The sequence below is a fragment of the Chelon labrosus genome, assembly GCF_963514085.1.
Source record: "Chelon labrosus genome assembly, chromosome: 16".
Taxonomy (NCBI): domain Eukaryota; kingdom Metazoa; phylum Chordata; class Actinopteri; order Mugiliformes; family Mugilidae; genus Chelon; species Chelon labrosus.
The window spans coordinates 21504110-21525663 of record NC_140349.1 but is presented as its reverse complement, the minus strand read 5'-3'; the positions used below and the strand labels follow the sequence as shown (position 1 = coordinate 21525663).

Genomic DNA, 21554 nt, shown 5'->3' with positions numbered 1-21554 from the left:
TTCACTCTTTGCTGAGAAGAAACTCAACTGATTAGTGGCAATGTGTCCGTGGTGACTGGCACATGAGACTGATTACTTACTGATGAATAGCAACTTAGCTGCTAGGCGCTAACATGTTCCCACACTGTACTGATAGGCCCAGTGTGCTCAGAAATAAAACAAAAAAAAAAAAAAACACCTGTCAGGTTGATCAGGGCAGCTTGCTGAGACCATCCAGGAAAAATAAAGAGTGGACTGACTGCTGCCTGGCCTGTCAGCGCGATGTTAAGGTTGGAGGTACAAGAGAGGGAGCATTTGCCCTGACTGCCGGCTGTCAACCTGTCAGGTCAGACTTATATTTCCAGGTGACAATGGCTGACTCCTGAGAGTGAGCCGAGGCGAGGGGTGTTTGTACGGGAGCTCAGAAGGGCCGAGAGCAGGGCCGGTGGGTAGAGCGCACTTTGTAATGAGAAATGGTGGACGGTAAACCAGATGGTTCATCATTTAACAACAGTAGAGTCAAAAGTGATGTATACTGCACCTGCAGACACATATTGGATGGGTTATTCTTGTACACTGAAGAAAAGAGACAAAATGCAGGAGACAAAAAATAAACTCTTCTTTAGGAGTAAAAATAGAGTCACTTCCAACTTTTTGTTTGGTCATAACTAAACAACAATTTGAACCACAGAAAGTATTCTAAAAACCAAGACTTTAAGGCTGGTATTGCACAGTAAGATTCACACACTTTTTACTAATTCGTGACTCAAAATGTTGCAGATTTGAATAGAACTTTGCCAAATGCTGTATATTAACTCGAAGCACTTAATATCAACTCTGTTGAATGGGAAAAATATAAAGCTTTTGTGAAAGTTTTCAAATTACCTATCAAAGAAGTGCTCTTTTGGTAACAAAAGAAAAGCTTAATACTGAAAAAGAAATCAAATAATACTAAGCCCATCTAGTGTGCAGGAAATATCCACATAATTCCTTCAAATACAACCTCTTTAAAAGTTTTGAAACTCGATGACACACAGTAATCCTCAACAGACCATTGTCAAAATGCAGTTCCAGTTACGGGGGACACTCAACCTGCAAAGCCCGCCGGTGTGGTTTATCGAGTACAGTTTAAGAGCGGCTGTGATACTCAGGTCGCATGGACACTTCACCGGGAAAGCTCACGGAAGAAAAAGTGGTCTCCGTTCTCCTCTTCTGCTCGCAGAAAAGCCACTTGATGCGTTAGACGGCAGCGACTCCTTCGTCAGCATTGGAGGCGAGACAGTGATCGGTTACATCACGTTGCAGACGCTCGGGAGGCGCTGCCGAGAAGGATGCTTATTCAGGCTGACCATTGGCACCCTGGACGACCCATTACGATAAGTGTGTCACTCACTACCATGCCAAAAATACCCTGGCTACTGAACAAGGCAAAGCCACTTAAGGACCTGGCTGGGTCAGAGGCTGCCTCATGGCTCGAGTCACAACTCTGACACTGACGTCAGACTCACTGTTTTGCACACACACACAAACAGGACCCGAGGAAAACATGTCTTTTAATAATCTGAATCACACACTCGCAATATGAATGGAATACAGGATTTGTGCATTGTTCCACAGCTGTCCATATTTTTTTTTATATCATAAGCTGCCTGGCTGCAGTGAAGGACTGTTTCCAAGATGCTTAAAAACAAATGAGGGACAGACTGAACGGGACTGTTAAGACCGTTGGGGTTGTAAATTTGCACTCTTCCATAGACTGCAAACAGAATGGACATGCAAATCTGGCAGTAGGGAGAGCAAGCCAACAGTGCTTTTTCTACAGCCATATCGGCAAGTGTCAAAAACAACAGTCCGATCTTAGCATCGGCCCAGCACCTACAGTGTACAATTGTGTATTTGCTGCATAAATCATTGTCACCTGCCACACAATCCAGAAACAATGAGACTAAATAGCTTTTTTTCTGGCGCTTTTATCTCTGCAACTTTGTCCCTGCTGACCATCGGCTGCTCTTTATTTAGCCATGAGCCGATCAAACTGCAACCAAACAATGGGTCTGTATCAAACAGGCTGTTAACTGGACGCCTGGCACACTGCTGCACAGGAAGAGGGGGTATACGGACTTGCAAACACTGGCTTATTTCTGTGGGAAATGATATATAAACACCCCATAATTACTTTTATTCATTTATTTTTCTTTTTTAAGTCAGACTCAAACAGCAGGAACTATGTTCCCATGACGTGACATTCTTGATAAGGTTGTCATTACCTGATAAGTCAATAAATGTCATATAATGTCAATTAAACTGTTATCCTGATTAGTTTTTGAACCTATTATCCTGATTAGTTTTTGAACCTATGAAGTGTCACAAAAAAGTTAAGGCTGCCTCTGAAGAGGTGAAGGTGAGGTTCAGATTTTATCTAACCAAACCCCAAAAGGGATTCAGTGATGGGCTGCAAATGATTTCTTTGTCTTGGGTTGGTTAACACATCATTCGGTCAACACACTACATAAGGAATGGCGCTTCTCCACACATTCTAACCCCAAATTTAAATTGTTTATTTTGTTTAACTCAGTCCAAAACATGGTGAAAATCACACTTTCTGGCACTTGTATTCTAAACATCTACAATATATTAGAATCGCCTATTACTGGTTTACCAGGATTACTTTTTCACCAGCCCCTGGGTGCACTCAACAGCTTTGGTTTTATTAGCCTAAATAGAATACAGGAATTGCGAATACCACATTAGGCAAAACTGAATGCAAGGTAATGACTAGAGGGCATCTATCACTGCAGAGTTTCACAGAAGACATAAAACCAAGTGCTCCCGGTGTGCATACGTTCCCATTTTTCTGCTTTATATATGAGCCCTTTGCTTTTCGTTCTTTGCGGAGATCAAAGGTGAGTGCTGCATGAGAGCCGGGAGGAAGCATCATTCTCTACCTTCCAGTATCAACAACTGCGCCCATTTAAAGGTTAACCACTTTATTCCATAAAAACACACACACCATACGTCATGTAAATGAAGTCTACAGTCCCACACAGGCTCAGAGAAGGATATTACTATGCTAATCTGGAGCATTTTGGAAGGTAAATGTCAAAAGAAATGAATTACCTTTACATTCCAGCGTGCCCCGATGCAATAGCCCAAGTCTGACATTTGTCCACGAGGAGCTTGTTTTTCTCAGAGTGTTTTCAGTCACAACACAGAGGATACAATTATTCAGATCAAGCCGATGCATACCAGAGTTTGAATATTGAACTTTTTAGTTATTAAAGATCACTAAATATTGGATAAATAACTAGCAAAAGCTTATCAAGGTCAATAAACACAGAAGCAAAAGCACAGTAGTTAGTTTCCTCTAGTGTTTATTAATTTATTTCTGAAAGGAGCATTTTAGGGAATCTGAAGGAGTCTCGTGAATGATGCTGCTGAAAAAGACTGATGTTAGTAAAGAAAGACGGATGGCTGGTGACACGTGGAGTAAGAGCGGGTCACAGCGGCTCCTGAGGCAGCGGCAGACTCACACACACACAAAGTAACTTCTGCACTTTATACACAAATACACACAGCTGTCAGGGGCAGGCGAAGATCATTCACAAAACACACCCCCCTCCCTCCCCTGGGTATCACTGACACCGTTTCTCCCTCATGCGCACACACAACCCAGCCTCACATACGCACACACACAGTTGCCAGGAGGCAGCGTGCTGTCCATGTGGCCTGTGGAGAATCATTACTCAGCAGTGCAGACTAAAGAGCCGAGAGTGAACTTCCTTTCTGAATGCTCAGTCGTCGTCTTCTGCGCGGCGCCAACCCCCTAATAAACAGAGTCCGAGACAGTGGCTGGAAGTTGGTCTGTATGCTTTCTTGGAACTGTTTGTTGTGTTTACTGAACAGGAACTATTCAGAAAATGTAGGCCCGGCTGTCAACAAACAGTATAAGGCTCTCTAGTGACTGGACGCAGCTTGACACTTGGTGTACTGTACTGATAAACTGTCTGCATCTCAGTGGTATCCAATTTACAATTATAACAAATTAAAATGAGCAGCAGGCGCTCACACATGACAGGCTGGAACCAGGTTGTAATATATTTGTTGATCAATTACTTGATTTTATAATGGTGTGGGTTTGCTAGTGATAACAGACTTCAGGTGTGAGGTATTCCAATGTATTGTTTTGTCCAACTAAGAGCTCACCAATTAGTTATTGCAACACACGCCAAGAGAGTAAATAAATCGGCAACTATTCTGATAATCAAATACTCACTAAAGTCAAATCTATCTGGAAAAAAGGCAAACACTCATTCATACCAGACATGTTGGCATTATTTCTTTGAAATGACCGAATCGACCACCTCAAGCACACCAATGAGACGGTTTATTTAATTTTCTGCAGTTTCTGCAACTTTTTCTAAGCTGATAAATAAAGCACATAAAGACATGTTAAAGAAACATGGCTGGTGTGTTGACATAATGTTGCTATTACAATTACTGCATATCATTTTAAATACAAGAGTAGCCTTTTTCTTTCTCACCGGGAACGCAATGAATATTTTTAGTGCTGGCCGACCCACTAGTTATTTTCTGAATTAAGTGATTTGTCTGAGAAATGTGAGAAAATGTTGGCATATTTGTCCAACCGACTGTCCAAAGATATTCAATTTACTTCAACAATTGATGGGCTTTGATCAAAAACTAATTGTTTTGGCTTCAAGTCATGTAAAGGAACACAAGCTAGACGTTATTTAAATTCCTTTCTCAGGCGGAAGGCTCCTGCGATAATTTACTTTCTAGCATAATGTCCCATTTACAGTATAGCTTTAAGCAGCTGACACGCTTACCACAGATCTTGTGTGAAATAAATGCTAAATAAGCCAATACTGGGCTGTTGATGCCGTAATTAGTTTAGCTTTTCCATGACAAAGCATGGCCTTGAAACCCGACTGCTCGGTTAAATATTAAATCCATCTTCATTTCTTTTGACTTTTTTGACACAGTCATGAGTGTTATATAAACGTTCCTCTTTGCAGTGTAACTCCCAGTGTTCATCAGCAGCATAGCAGTCCATCTATTAGCAGCAGTCACAGTAACACTCTCGGTTTGTTGTTTCTCGTTCCATTCTCAACTTCCTCTCTTTCATTATGATTTCATTCAAATTCAAAGATCAGCCTTGAAGACATGAGGGGGCGTCCCTGATGACGCAACTCCAGTGTGTTAGGAGGGGGAAACACCTAGCGTCTCACCTTCCAAAACAACCCCACTACAATCCGCTTCAGATTATTTGTTTGTGTGCAAGGTGTGATGAAAACGCATAATATTAGTCTGCGTCCACCACTCAATTACCGCATTAATTCATCTTGAGCGTGTGGCCCAGGGCAGGTGAACGGCTCTATAAATTTGCTCCGTGGAATTATTAGTGGAGAAGTAGAAGTAGCCGCCAATTAAAAGACAGACCGCACGCCCGCTAATAAATGAAAAGTTGAAGCATTTAATAAACTCTGGTAAAACGCCAGCCAGGGGCACTTATCATGAATAGCTCTTCTTCAGAGGACAGCCTGTGAAAAACTCTCCACCTGAACTTTGGCCCACTAGCTGCCACATCAAACATCAGACACACAACAAGTTCCCTGACTAAACATTACGCACGTGTAGCTGTGACCTCATGTGCCATCTCCATTAGACAACAGTTTATGTCCTAAAATGCTTATTTGTTTCCTAACTCAAAGGCCCCTTTCCTCCAGACACCACGTCTGGGAACCTCCACCTGCACCACTGACATCAAGATAAACTCCTGTAAGGCTCCAGTTTAAAGTCAATCTGATTGTCCTCAATTCAGTGACACTAATGTGAGCTTGACAAAGGTCTTTTGCCTTCTGCCAAAACCCAGTTACTGCTGCCTCCAAGTATGCTTAACAACCAAGAAAATCTTCAGTTTCCATCTCAGACACTCTCCTCCCACTGGTACCAGCTGTAAAAGCCGGGGGTTCTTTAAAAAAAAACATTAGTCCCTATGAAAAACCTGCATGGATGGGAATCCAGCAATGAAAAGTGTTGGGGTAGACATCCGTCTTTTTGAGGAAGAAATTGACAGAATACGGCTACGAGGAAAAGCTTACTAAAAACTATTCTAATCACAGCGCAAGTTTTACATATACATTTATGTAACTACTTCCTGCATGCTCTGTATAAGTCACATAATTCTCATTTACACATCAAGTTCATTTTGGGGATCTACGAAAATATGCTTACATGCATCAATGTTAAAATCTGTATTTTTTTTCCTCATACTGTACATTGATGCATTACTGATGCATTACTTCTTTTCACGTTCCATTTTAGTTCCAGTCTGCTCTGACCGGCCAGCTGCTGACAGCATGTGTTGATTATACTAGATACATCCCTTACTGTCTAACTCAGCCCAGTGCCACCAGCGGTTACAGAAAACGACCCCTACATAGCAAAGCTACCATAAAAGGCACGCTGTAAATTGAAGTTAGTCATTTCTAGCTGGGATAGGTCCTGCCGACCTTTTGTCAAAAGTGCTATGAAAGGAGAACGGGTAGTAAAATCTGAGGGTATTATGAGATTACCAAGCAAGTTAACCAAGGCCTACAGAGGACCGCAGTTGTGGCATAAGAAATCTTAAGTCCATGCCCACACTTGAACATTGTTAAAGCTCAGAAAACTATCCGCATGTTTCTACACAATCAATGTAAATGTGGGCCCACGGCTCTTAAATAAAAACCATTTTGCCACCATGACATTAACTAGCAAGTTAGGAAAACCTGTGCAAGCTTTGCCAGAGAGCGTGCCAAACTAGCCGCTAGGTGGGTATTATGTTCAAGTCTTACATGGCGATGAAGGTGGACTTTGCAACTCTTCAGATTTGCGGTGTACACAAAAACGTATCTAGCAAACTAAAGGGAAAAAACACAAACGCACAATATTGCCACTGTAATGGCAATACTCTACTGTCAACTATAACAAACACCCACTGAAAAAAAAGAACACTGCTTTTAACGCTACTCACTGACACATTCAGATATTGCGGGAAAATATGCGTATCCAAGGCGCTTTTATCCAAGTCCATAATTTTCAATTCGACACCTGAAATACTACACAGAGCTGGCACGCTCTTTCGGCGGGATGAGTGCTCCCGTGACTAGTCCACATCCAGAAGTGACAATTAAGAAATTAAAGAAATTACACGGTAAATTCGTCATTCACACAGGCAGATTCTTAGGAGCTACAGAAATGTCTCAAGCGTTGCCGCGGTGAATTCTACTGACAAAAAGTTATAGGAAACGGGATTAAAATGCATCATAAGAATGTGTGCTATTTCATATATCCAATATAAATACATGAGAGTGGAATATGAATCCATCTCAGTGGTGATGATATCACCGAAGTGGATGATGACTAATCTAGTGATATAAATAGGGCAACTGACCAGAATTAAAAGCTGGACTCCTTTACTGCAAAAATCTGACCCACACCACCGACTCACCAACCAGAAAAATAGATAAAATGTAAATCACCCGAAACACTGGCAGCTCCCTGTTAGATCAAATTTAAAACTGTCCTCTGCTAGAGACACACGCCGGAGGTGACAAATTGAGAGTAAAAAGGGAAATCCAAACTTTCCTCTCAACAGCAGTGAGCAGCACTTCAGAGAAAGATGGGTACACTCAGCGTGACACCTCTCATCCCTTCTGGTGTATTTCTGTATAAAGTGATACCTATCGGCCCGTTTGACAAACACAGCCACGCTGTCTACAGCCGCTGATGTCAAGTCGAAATATATCAAATTGAACACCTTTGCTGGCATTGAGACAGAACGAGAAAGGTGCACGAGTCAGCTTTGACTGCAGGTAATTTACTTAGATGTGATGCAGCAAAATGTCAATAAAAACGTGTGAAAAGCTGTTGCCTTAAATTGTAAAGCAACAAGTGGTTGTATCACTTCTACAGGTAAAAAGTCCGCAGTCAATTAGCAATCCTCTTCCTGGAAATAAAAGTAGGAAAAAGCAGCACATCTTCCTTCTTTCACACGGTAACATATCGAGTGACGCAGCACAGCCTACGTCATAACAGCGCTATCATCTCTGATTAACATAGAAAGAGTTCATAAAAGGTCACCTCAAATGATTTAACTATGTGTACAGAAAGCATAGAAAATTATTTTACGGCCAAAAGTTAACTTAAGGTAACTTAAGCACCTCTTGAGCCAAAGCGGAGTTAATGCTGTATATATAAATGGATACATCCTTCTCCAGTCCATTTATATTTAAATTATAAAGCCTTATCTATCCTTTAATTCAAACACGCTACACCTACCCTGCATGTAGCACTTAGCTGCAGAGTAAAAACACCACACGTGTGGCTGTTACTTCGGAAGAGAAACATGTAGGTAAGCACTGTTGACATGGTTACACTCTGCCCGTGAATTAGGCTGTTGTACGCCTACAAAAAAAAAAAAAAATCTGTGACACTTGGCTGACACCTTGGCTGCTTGTAAACACAAGTGCAGCCAGTCCGACTCTCTCACGTGGCCGCTAGATGCTCGGGCACACAAGTCTCCTCAACTCCTGATCTGGAAACAGTGGAAGACACAGTGGTAGAACGGGGCTACATGACCACACCTACTCTATCTGCTGTACCGGAGTCAGTCGTCTTGAAGGAGCAGTGCACGCAGCGTACTGAACAGAATATAAAAAGAACTTCAGGTGCACCCCCTGAGGTCAAGTGCTAAAGATGACAGCGGAGATGTGACTAGGCAAGTGCGGGCTTAAGGTTTAACGAGCAAATGAAAACAACGGTGGATCCACACCAGTGTACAGTCATCATGCAAATTACTGCAGTGGGAGGAACTGAAGAACTGTCTTCTTAAAATGCTTTTAAAAATATAACTAAAGAGCAGGTTATCATTCTGAGATAAATAGTGTTCTTTGCGAGATATTTCTTAAAGTATGAGAGAAGAATGTGATATTTTTCATCTAAAAAAATATATAAAGACACACAATACATAACTTAAGCGTATAACATTGCTGAAAATGAATAAAAATGTAATAAAAGACGATGGGACTATATTGTCTTGACACGGTGGAGGAACACATAGCTGAGCAGAGGGGGCTGTTTTTCTGCAGCCTTCCATTAGATGCAATTATAAATGGCCGAGAGCAGAGGGATGGAGAGCCAATCAGATCTCGGCTCGCATGTCAACCTAAGACCAACTGTCTCCTGGCTCTGACAGCAGGATTTTACCTCCATAATTCAAATCCCAAAGCAAAGGCAATCTGCACTTTGCCAGCTCCAACCAGCGAGGCCGTGTTTACAAGACGGCACCCGGAGAACAGACGCAAGGGGGGGGAGCGCAAAAGAGAACCGAGCCGAACCGAACCACAATGAATGAAAACCCTCCGTCGGGATGAAATCAATCGCGGTCACAATCACACTTTGATCCGAGCAAACACTTAGCGGGTGTAATTGTTGTCATTAGCTGGACTGCGAGACACGTCTCCTCCTCGGTGTGCAGCGGCTTTTTAACCGACACAGAGGTCTTTTCTTAATGATTATGCAAATGCTATTTAACGGCTATCGCTGTCATTTGCATCTTGTTTATTGCCCTGACAGGCACTGACACAACTTTTGATAGCGGTGGTGGGAGCTCGGTGAGGAAAAGAAGCGGTGTGGCTGCGGATTCTCGCAGAAATAACAGCGGTTACAGCACTGAAATCTACAATGAGCCCGGAGAAGCACTGCGAAGAAATATCACCTTATCTCCCTCTGCGCACACACACACTTTCTCCTCACTAACTCTTGCTCTACTTAGTCAAACTCTTGCCCTGTACCAAGCAGGGACACACACTAATACCCACAACTCAGAAAGTAGTTTCCAACAAAATATGCGGCTTCTTTCCCTGTCTAAACACTATTGCAGGGGTGGTATTGGGAGAAAGAGGCAGCCATTTTAGAGCTCTTGCTACATAGACAATGGCTGGGCCAATGCAATATGCAACTCTACAGAGCCTTTTCTCAGCTACTGAGTGACTTTAACTCAGTCAAAGTGTGTCAGTGTACTAAGTGAAGTTTACCTGATTTCTGTTTGGAGGCTGTCCAGTGTTTCCCGGGCTCATGGGAGGCGGATGGTGGGTCCTTTGTTGCCAACCCGGATGGACCCCACTATACTGACTGCTGCCCATATCTCCTGGTCCCTTATTGGCCCCTTCCTGATTGTTATAGTCTCCTTGGGGGTAATTCGGGTAGCTCCTGGCAGAGCTGGGGGATGTCAAAAGCTGATTTAAAGTTGGCGTAGACGTAGGTTGTTGGTTTCCCATGTTATACCTCTGATTATTATAAGAGGCAGCCATAGCTGTGGTTCCTCCTGCTGGCTGTTGCTTGCCTGGCTGCCCCCCAGCCGCCGGAGGCTGGTTGTTACGCGGGGAATTCATGGCCCCGTATCCTTGGCCCTGATAAGAAGTCCTGTTCTGGAACGGGCTGTAGTTGTTGTAATGGTTGGGGTAGCCGTGTTCGTGTGAATTAGGGGGGTAAGGGTCCATCATGCCCGGCCCCGATGCAGCTGCCATGCCAGGGCTTTGTTGTCCGCCATGTTGATGAAAAGGGGCCCGGCTGTAGGGCTGGTTGTAACCGTAAGGAGGTGGAGGAAAGGGGCCCGGGTGGTGGTGTCCCATCCCGGGATGGTTATTCCCTTCTGGCCCGCCTGTATCATTCTGATTACTGCTATTATTATTTACCCTGGGTAAATTCCCGTTGCCGTTCTTCATGTCAGGATCCCCTCCTCCCCCAGCATTTCCAGCATCGGTCCCGTCCTGCAGCTCCTTCTGGCCAGGAGATCCGCCGTCAGGTCCCGGTTCCTTATTTTCATGCTGTTTCTCTCCCGGTACCGACTCCTCCTGTGTGTCCCGATCCGGCTTTTTGAGTTCGGATGGCGGGCTAGTGTTGAGAGTGGCGACGCTGGCGACCTGAGCGGCCATGATATCCCTCTCTCTCTCCCCCACTCGTTCTCTGCCTCTCTCTCTCAGCACGGCGACTCACTCACAATCAAACTCCGAATAACCATTGAATATAAATACAATTATATTTATAACAACGTACCCGTCGTCCCGGTTCATTCCCCCCTTTTCCCTCCGCCCGGACCGGTATCCGGTAATCCACCGCGACTCCGTTTAAAGTTAAAACAGAGAGGGGAAAGTTTGTGAAAGAAAAAATATATAAATACAGAGCCAGGGAAATGAATTTCACCGACACAAGTGAGTGTGTGTGTGTTGGAGGGGGGGCTTCTGTTACAGAACGAGAGCGCGAGCTAGAAATCAACCAAACCAGCACGAGGCTCCGCGAGACACAGCCATCTTACCGACCTGTCGCGAGAAAATAAAAACCCGGAACGGAATCCGCAGCGAGAACTGGATCCGGACTGCGCTGCCTTCCTCATAACAACCTTGTTTATACCTAAGAAGAGCAATTATTGAAGGTTTAATGCGCTTTAAACCGAGCTCGTACATAAAAATGTCAAATCCTTTGGAAAGTCCTGTTTGTTAGCATAAAGTACTGCTCATTCTGAGGCTAATTAAGTGTTGCATATAAATGAAAAGCTAATGTAGCTGCTGTGGGCTGACTGTTAAAGTGGCTCCTTGAGTTTATTTACTTAGCTTTTAACCCACAGGCCTATATTTTTATCATTTATTTACTTATTTATTAATATGTACTTGTTATTTTATTTCATAAAGAAATGTCTAAACAGCCAGTGTCTGGAATTGTTCATGTGCTATACTGTTGGCCGAAATACAAAAATATATATACATATATATCTTTGACTATTCTATACAGAATATCAGAGTTTGCCTTCAGAAATCTTTAATATTAAAATATATTTTTAATAACTACAGGCAACGTGCAAGGTTTCTGATTGACAATGCTAGCTTAATACCAAACATTGTATCTAAAGTCAGGTCCTACATACATAGTCTGTCCCAAATCACCTTTAACTTCTCAGATTTGACAGCAATAAATAAATAAAATAAAAAGTCTAACCATAAGCTGTGTGCACCTCTTTGTCGCATTCTTTAGTGCATTTATGTTACTGTTACTATCTTATTAGCTGGTGAAAGAAGTGGAACAAAACAGGCTACAGTGTCATCTTCTGTCAGAGCGGGCTAATGGCTGGAAGTGGCTGCTTCCATGTGTCTGCAACAGCAAATGAGAGGAGCGAGTGCAGCGGAGGAAAGTGGAGGAAAGCATGAAATTACAACCTGTGCATGTTTGTGTGTGAGTGTGTGAGCGTGTGAGAGGGAGGATAGAAAAGGAAGAAGGATGGGGGATGGACTGAGCCAGTCACAGAGCAGGAAGTGAAGATAGAAAAAGAGAAACAGTGCTGGTAGAAGTGACAGTGTGTAGGCCACTGAAATTTAACATGCTTTCTGTTTAGAGTCAGATCTCACACCAGTAAACATGAGAATGAGTAGAGGTCTGGAGAAAGCATAAAGTCGCCCCATACCATTAATAGGAGCAGACACCCTATGTCTCTCCACCACTCTCTCTCTATCTAACTCTCTCTCTCTCTCTCTCCCCACCCCCTTTCTTCGTGTTCACTGCCTGCCTGCCTCGCGCTCTCCTAGCAGCAGCAGCCCTCGTGCTACCTTCATGTGCCGTTGTAATTTTCTAAATGACGCCCTGAGTCGCATGGGAGAGACTCATGAGAAGTAAAGCTGAGCATCAAAACGTGTAAAGAAAGTACGAACCGTCCTAGCTGACATGAGGCTGGGAAAGAGGTTTCACGGCTTACCTAGACCGTTTTAAAAAAACAAGCACAGCGGGGTAGTAGGACGTAAGGAGCAATTAATGCTGCAGTAAAGATGTGTGGTGAATTTGGCCTTTTCACAGGAAACAATAATTGAAAAAAGTATAGAGTAAAGAAGGATAACAGGAACAGTGACATGAACACAAAAAGTACAACATTCAGAGAATTAAATCTTTTCACAACAACAGTTAGAAATGTGTTCAAAATGAACAGATTCACAGTGAAGAAAAAGGTAATGGAGATGTTTTATTGTTGTGTTATCTGAAAATATAGTGTGCAGTTTTAAAAATAACTTTCTATTTAGCTGCATGACATTTTATTTGCTTTTCTGTTTCTGTAATCATAAAATATATATATATATATATATATATATGCGTGTTTAAAATGTACTCTGGGATACATGTGAATTTAAGGGGGAAGCTATGGAGATTAATATACTCGTATGCTGTGGCCTTAAGATTATTTTTTTCCTTTTGGAGAAGGTTTGAATGCTGCGACAGTGTACATTTACGAGCCTCGGGTGGGGTGCGTGAAGGCAGCATCACCGCTTGCAAAAGCAGCAGAACTTTGCTATGTGAATGTGGGGGATGGGAAGCAGCAGCGCCCTGCTCTGCTCAGCCCTTTCTCTCTACAATGCAGGGCTTTCTGCTCATATTGTTCACTCTGTCCGTGGAAAAGAGATATCCTCTTTTCCCTTAAGTTTTACCCAGAAACCAGCAAAATATAAACAGTTATTTTAAAGCTGCAAAGGCAGCTTTTGTGTGTTTAATAAAGGAGAGAATGCTGGGTGGAGGGGGTCAGTTCAGCTGCTGTCTGCTTATATAGGCTAAGGGAGGAGAGTGTGTGTGTCTGTGCATGTGTGTGTGTGCATGTTAGCAGAAAGCACAGATACAAGGCTGTAAGGGAGGAGGGGGTAGGGAGCTTCTTTTTCTTTTTAGCATAAACTTGCTGTTTATTATCACGGGGTGCAGTCTCTCTTCTTCTCTCTTTTATATGTTTAAAATGAGCACCACAATCTGCTTTCTATCCTCCGCTTTCCCTGTCTTATTTTAAAAGAGGCTTCGAAATATGCTGTATTTTTAGCGCTCACCTTGAAAAATATTTATCTGTGGTGTTGTTTGTTTCCGGCTGTCTGTGTGGCATAGCGTGGATGCAAAGTGACTTAATAGCACTAAGATCATATGGAATGTTAAATCTCTGTGGGAGAGCAACAACATGATGCTAAAGACCTCCTGAGCTGTTAAGAGTGCCATGCATTTATTTATGTGATTCTTGTTCTACAAGGATGTGGCATTCTCTAAAATGCCACGCTGCCTGTCAGGACAAGCTCAGCAGCAGGCATGAGGTCCTCCTAGAAGCCAAATTAATAGGGACACCGTGATTGTTGAATATGGAACGCAAAGCCTTTTACTCTGAAATTCGGAATCTGAATCCGAAGACGGCCACCTGCAGTAGTTTGCTTTTTGAAAACCCAGTTGCTGTTCATATACAGTCAGTGCACTGTAACTGTTTCCACCCACAGATGAAGAATGACTTGATGAAAGAGCGTTACCATGAAAACTTACTACTCACTAATTCTCTGTCATAATCCTGTCTGGCTCATGCAGGAAAAGATTCACACTTCCCACGTGGGCTGATAGTTTTCTGCCCCACGTCTGTCTTTTGTCTAATTCACAACCATTCGAAGGAGAAGTAGTTTGCCGGTTGTTGCAAAAATGCCGTCTGGTCACTGTCACATCTGTCTGTCTGATCTGACCATTGATAGAGCGTGCTGACGGAGAGACAGAGGGGATTGGGGGGGGGGGGGGGGGGGGGGCATGTGACACCCCCCATCTGTCCCAGGATGATGATTTAAGAGTGTTTACTTGGGCCACACCACCGCCTCCCTGTGAGAATGACCGTGATGCATCACCTTCGGCCCGGTGCTGCAGCTTCCCGGGCCGCCACAAAGCCATCCTCTTGGACTTCATCCAGCAGCCTTTTTCCATGCAATCATTTTTAATTTCATATCTGGAGCTGATTAGTTGAAGGAACAAGTAACAATGCAAGCCTTAGTGGAAAAACTGCATGCTGCAAAGATGCAAAGATTTGCATGGAGTTTATTATTCATGTTGTCAAATCCAGTTATAAATGCAAAAAAGGAAGATTTCTGTGGACAAGCTGGGGCTGTAAATATTTTACTAACTTAACTAAGCCAAAATATTCTGTTTCTGTTAATTCGTGTAAGGCTTTGATATTCTTAAATATGCATTTTTAATGTTGTAACTTTGTTCCATTAATCCCAGCATTGGACAGTGAAAGTGTCACTCTTGCTGAGTTAACTGTCGACTGATCATTCGGGAGTTTTTCCCTTTCATTTTAATCCCTTGGGATCCAGTCTGGGAATGAAGCCATACAATCACCAAGACAACCCAGTGATGTGGCGTGGAATTTCCTAACAAGACTGGGGCTGAATTCAGACACACATGCACGGTACACACCCACGTGTTCAATAGCCGAATGCGGCCCGCACCTGACAATAATGTACAAGCCGAGAATTTATGGCCGTCAAGAGTCCGTCATTAACGCACACTTTTCTGCGCTAAACATGAGTGTCAGTCTCACACTGAGGTTGTCTTGGCCACACACACACACGCACACACACAATCAAAACAGTTGGGTCCTGTCCAGATGGTTGCCAGGCAGCAGTTCAACGCATAGTCTGGAGTGTGTAGAGGAAGGAAGTGCCACTTTGCGAGGTGCAATGGGCATCCGGCTCATTCCCAGACACTTTGTGTGCTTGTGTGGAACCTGCTGTACAAACGTACACCTGACAAACACACACCCACCTCTTTGTAAACAGAGCAGGAGTGGGGAATGTCCAATAGAAGCCCTGCATGGCTTCCTGCAGGGTACCTTCATCAGTTTTATATTGTCTCTAATGGCAGACAGGGCCACAGTATACCTTTAATCTAAACATACAGCGTTCATAGATGAAAAAGATGAAAGGATATTAAAAAGCACTTGGGGAACTATCCCGCTGCCTTATAAGGTCATTTTTTAAATTAATCTTTCAGCCATTGTTCTTACCTGATTTCATCAAATGGGATCAAACTATTTTCCGCTGGCCACAGCTCACCCTGAACTGCTTAGCAGACATTCAATCAGTTTCTCCTTTCTCCTTGTATTATTCTCTCTCAAGCAGTGAGATTTTCTTTATTCCTTAGGTGAAAATAGACTAGGGGACCTTTGATACCCTACAACAGGCCTTCATATCAAAGCTGATAGGCCATATTCAGGTTACACTGGACTGCTTTTATCAACCTTTTTTGTGTGTATGTGTGTGTGGGGATGGGATGGTGGTGGTGATAATTTGCTAGGGGCATTTTATTTGAAAATCTCCAGATTCATGAAGTCCACACTGGCACCAGCGCTGAATTCTAAACACTCCATTTCCTTGCAATGCGTTTGAGAGAAGTGAAGGAAAGACCCCCGATCTCAACAAAGCTAGGCAGGGTTAAGAGCACTCAAAATTACGGTGTCCACCCCGCAAGGACAGAGAAGTGCTCGCTCTCTTTTCAGCAGGCATGAAAGGAAACCGTGTGGGGAATCATCTCTGTCGTAAGGAAACTCATCACTGTAGTAGTGGGAACTGCTCCATTGTGGGTCACAGAGCCCAGTGTGTGAGCTCCTCCTTGGTGGAAAAACAGTCCAAGTCACACAGAATATCTTTTCAGTGTTTCACCTGTGAGGTGAGGACAAAATACAGAAGATCTCTTGTAAAGCCACACAATGGTCTTATAGGATAAAAACAGAATCAGGAAAGACACCGATCAGCCACCAAATTAAAACCACCTGAATAACACTGTATAGGTCTCCTTATAGACATAGAGTCCCACAGAGTCCCATAGTCAAATTGAAGCAGTGGTATAAACCGTGCATTAGTGGGGCCTTTGGGTCCTATGGGTTGAGGATGGGGGCCTCTGTGGATCATCCCACAGATACTTAATCAATTTGGGATCTAGTGAATTTGGAGGCCAGGTCAACACCTTGTGTTGTTTTTCATGTTTTTTGAGTTGTTCCTAACCGTTTTTGTGTCTTCTGCATCCTGCTGGGGATGGTTGCTGCCATGAAGGAGTGTCATTGCTATGGGAGGGTCTGGTCTGGTCGATATGGGTGCTACATGTCTAAGTAACATCTTCGTGAATGCCATTTCCAAAGGTTTCCCAGCAGAACACTGAATTGTCACAAGATGGTCAATGTTATTTATTTTTCCTGACAGTAGTTTTAATGTTGTGGCTGATCAGTTGTATCAAGAAAAGCTTGTTTTTAAGTTGAAGTTTAAAATCTAGTCTTTGAAAATTCTCAGTCATCAAGATCATGGTATATGCAAAAAGCAAACTGAAACAGGGGCAACAGGACTTGCAGAGTTTCTTCAAGCGCTTTCATCCAAGTTGCTTGTTCAGTTCTAAAAGACTGGTGGGGAGATGGGGTGTAATAGGATCATCTGTGGGTATTGCCCACCTGAAACATACATGACACCTTGAGAATGGAGTCTCTGGCCAATAATGGGCCACAGGGGTGCAATCAGAAAGAAAACAAGATCAAAACAGCTTCCTCCAACTACAGGTAAGAATCTGGTCATCAGCCGACCCTAGTCATGTGAGTTTCATGTGGGCAGCACCCATAGATGTTCCGATTTAAACCAAGCTTTTAGAACTGAAGAAGGTATTCGGATGAGCAGAAACACTACAAGTTCCATTACCCTCGTTTCAGCTTGCCTTTTGGCTTTAAATTAGTGCTTGGACATTTAAATATTCATTCATTCGCTCATTCAATCATTCTATATTGTTAAAGTCTTGGGGCCAACAAAAGACATTTGTTTGCAAAACAGGTGCTGAAGGTTTGTAGGTTGTAGGGACTACTTGTCAGCTTAGCTTTTGAGCTACTGTAGCTAGCAAACTAACAGCTAACATGCTAGCAAGCTAGGAACACATTACCACTAGTAGTTTTTTACTTAATAGAAGATGTGGCTGAGCGAGCTAGCTTGCTAACTCCCAACTTGTTAGCTCAGTCACTAAAGAGACAATGGGTTAACTCGAGTAGTTGTAGCGTCAAAGCAATCTAAAACCCTATCTGGTTTGTGGAACAGTTTATAGTCCAGCAGAAGATATTAAATGAAACACGCAGGAAGTAAGATAAATTCCTTCATTTTGGACCCTTCTGTTCCCCATCCTTTCTGCAATGTCAAGATATCGTGCTCCAGCTCAAGTATGCAATTTAGAGAACAAACCTTCACTCTCAGTACTTATAATAAATACAAAAGATTCACTGAAACTTCAGAGTTCAAAACTGAAAAGGAATGGGGAAAGATGAAATAGTTTCTGACTCAGCATGCATGCAATGATTAAATGTAGGCTAATATGAAAATGTTGAATAACCTAACGCAGTTTTTGAAAATGCATGCTGAACTATATCCTGCTTCATTTTTGCAAGGACTTTACTGCGGCTCGTTTTGATTTGAATTTCAATAGTTTTTAATTCAAAATGTAATGTCGTCTCTCAAGTGCCTTTTCTCTAAACTGTATTTCTTTCATTTAATGTCAAAGTCTCTGTCTGTCCCTGAAGCTAAACACAGATGTGACTGGGTGTAGCTTTGTTCTTAGCCAGCTGAGCGCCAGTCACGTAAAGGGCCCCAGCGTGTTCGTCTTAAAGACTTACTTATGTAGATAGTTAAAAACAAATAAAACCACCAGGAATTTGCATTGTGGGCCATAAGTATCGGAAAAGGATTAAATGGTTCAAATGTTAAAAATCATCAAGTGATTATTTATTTTTTAATGTTTTGTTTAAACATTCTTGGTCTCAAATTCCCTTTTCTAATCAGCAAACAATTAAAAATATTTCAAAATGCTTTAAATCTATAAAACAATAAAGTGATTTCCAGTATATAAATACTGACTATAATATAGATTCCATATGTTTGTCCAGTTCACAAACAATTGAAACAATAATATTATAGGGCTGTTTAAATGAAATGAAGCGTTCTAACTGCTCTTACTACTCATTAAAGAATTCATTAATTTCAGAAAATGCTACATTTGATATGTTGATATGATGGTGCTGCCCTCGTTTTCACTTGGGGACAATAGACTGGCATTGAGATTCTGCTCATGCAGTACACTCATGATAGAAAGACTATGCTATGAATATTTAAAACTTTAATTGAACCAAATATGCATGTTTGAATTAGGGATTCAGAAGCCATAAGTTTGCAATCAATGATGGCAGCCAGGGGACGTGCGTTTGTTTGGAGGTGAAATAGCTAACTGTAATGCAGACGTGATGAACGGCGGAGTGGGCTCGCAGAGAGATGGACGAAATTGACACTTTGAAGACGGAGTGATTAAGTTACCTGTTACAGAACAGCCCCTGAGCATATATCAATATGAACTGTGGCAGGCTGAGAAGATGAATTGGATGCGAATGAATGGATGTGAAAAAAAGAAGAATTGCAAGCAGCTGTACTTATCCAGCACGGAAAATAGACTCTATGTAGAAACCAAAGGAGCGTTTTATGGAGAAACCATTTTCTGTGTGTAATATCAGTATGTTGATACAAGGCATTATATTGAAAAACGGCTGATGTTTTTCACTCCCGGGGCCCGTGAGATGCTCAAGAGACCAATCTTCTCATATATTGAAATTGGATGTATTTCAGCTTTTACCAGCTGAATCATTTTCTTGTCCCACTCTTTTAGCCTATTGTTTACAGATGCGCCTCGTGTTGAGCCTGAACTCTTCCCTCTTATGGGGGCTGATGTTTGTGCTGTTTCAGGCATGATTGCTTTAACTTACAAAGGGCAAGGATGAAGTGAAACAGGGGGGGAAAAAAAACCAAGGGAATGCATTAGCATGGGCGTTTGATCCGAGATAGGTGGTGGAGTCGGTGAAGGAGCGAGGCAGTTTTGGTTTTAAGGAGTATAAACATGAAGCAAGCCTGCCAAGGGAAAATGGGGAACAAACATTTTGCCACATAAAACATAATGTTTGCACAGAGACATATATATGGACTGACAGGCCTCCGTCTAGTGTAGTGGAACATGCCCCCACGTGTGATGGCACACTTCAAGAATGACCTTTTGCATCCATGCTAGGACAGGCAGCGGGGTGGGGGAGTAAAGGAGCTCCAGCAACTCCCACTAGTCAACTGTGAAAACAAAACTTTATCTTGACTCTGCGGGGAGGCTGCAAGATAGGGGACTGCAAGGCCTTTGAGGGAAGAAACTATTCTTTGGGGCTGATTATTGGCCTCCAGGGGAAGGCTGGAGATAGGGGTGGCACACAGGCTGGGGGTCAGATCTCAAATCTTTGCATTGAAATGCTGATGAAAGAAAGGACATTCAGCTGGAACTGCTCTTTTACCAGGCGACACACCTCCAAGCTGAATGCCGAGAAAACAAACCGCGAACGCTGATGCGATGCAGCTGCCGCCTTCTTCTCTGTGCGAGGCGAAGGAGGAGGATGCCGAGATTAGCAAACAACGTGTACCATAATGTGTGACAGTAAAGTAAAACGAGGCCGCGTGTATGACTTTCCAGTTTTTCTCCATCTGTTGCCAGTCGAGTTGATAAAACATAATCCGTGGTTTCCTCTGAATGCGATATGAGAGCTTACACTTTGGAACGCACCGTTTGGATCATTTAAGATTTGGATCAGGTTCACATTTGAAGAGGGTGTTTGAACCAGAACCTTAAGAGACACTGCTGGGCATGGCTCTTGCCAAATAGGGCATTTATAAAGGGCTGGCACAGGCCCTACAGAGTGAAGGCTGGCAAAGGCATGATGCCCACATCATAGTGCCAACCAAGGGTTTTGTTTGGCATGTGTCTCTGTAGTATGGCTTGTCTCCTCCAGACAACTGGCCCAAACACAACTTAGCATTAGGTTACAGAAGCATTACAAACCGAGAATGATTCATTAAAAACCTCTCCGTCTCTGCGTGAGATGAGAGGTGCAAGAATGAGCATCAATAAATAACGGTAAAGGTGAAAAATATTATGGACATATGGCCGTGGACCCCTTTAGCCTCAGTTGTCTGTATTGGATGTAAATAAGAGAAATCCATAGGAAATAACAACTTTTATGGCTTCAATAATCAGAAAGTGAAAAAAGGTGCCAATATTATATTGTCTATTCACTTTATACTCACTATAGCTCATAAAAACAGGTGAGGAAAGCTCAAATGAAATACACAATGTCTCCTCCATTATTAATCCCACTGTGACAGTGTCTTAACCATGAAGTTCCCCACTCGAGGATTTGGCTGGGTGCCTCTCCGAGAGATTTTGATATCCCTCGTTTGATAGCAGCAGGCGCCACATACGCAATCCTCACCGAGACTGTTACAATAAAAGGAGCTTTAGGAACACAGTCAGGGACAACAGCAATGTTTAATTTCGGGCACAGAGGAGAGCAATTTCTGTCCTGCAACTGTACAAATCAAGGCAGCGGGGAGAGAAGGGCAAAAACATAGCCAAAGTAATTTATTCTGCCTCGTTTTAACCTGCCAGAGAGGCCTACTTTAGGAGAAAATAAAAAAAGGGAGGAGGTGCTGAAGACAATGCATTTTAAAGGAGGTTCTTCCCCCAGTGTGCCTTTATCTGTCAGTCAAACCCAGCAACGTAAACACATATTAAGGGGGAAGACAGAGGGGTTTCCATAGCCACAGTTTTAAATGGCACTGTCGTGCAGTACACAGTACCCTCCTCCT

General features: G+C 42.9%; 1 protein-coding gene across 1 annotated transcript in view; it reads right to left on the bottom strand.

The window, feature by feature from the left end:
- arid1ab (AT-rich interactive domain 1Ab) overlaps positions 1-11434 on the bottom strand; it is a 49835-nt gene extending 38401 nt beyond the window's left edge. Inside the window, exon 1 of the mRNA XM_084562777.1 lies at positions 10080-11434. Coding sequence (XP_084418903.1) covers positions 10080-10979 — 900 coding nt within the window. The 5' untranslated portion in view covers positions 10980-11434. The remainder of the gene's footprint in view (positions 1-10079) is intronic.
- Positions 11435-21554: the final 10120 nt, after the last annotated feature.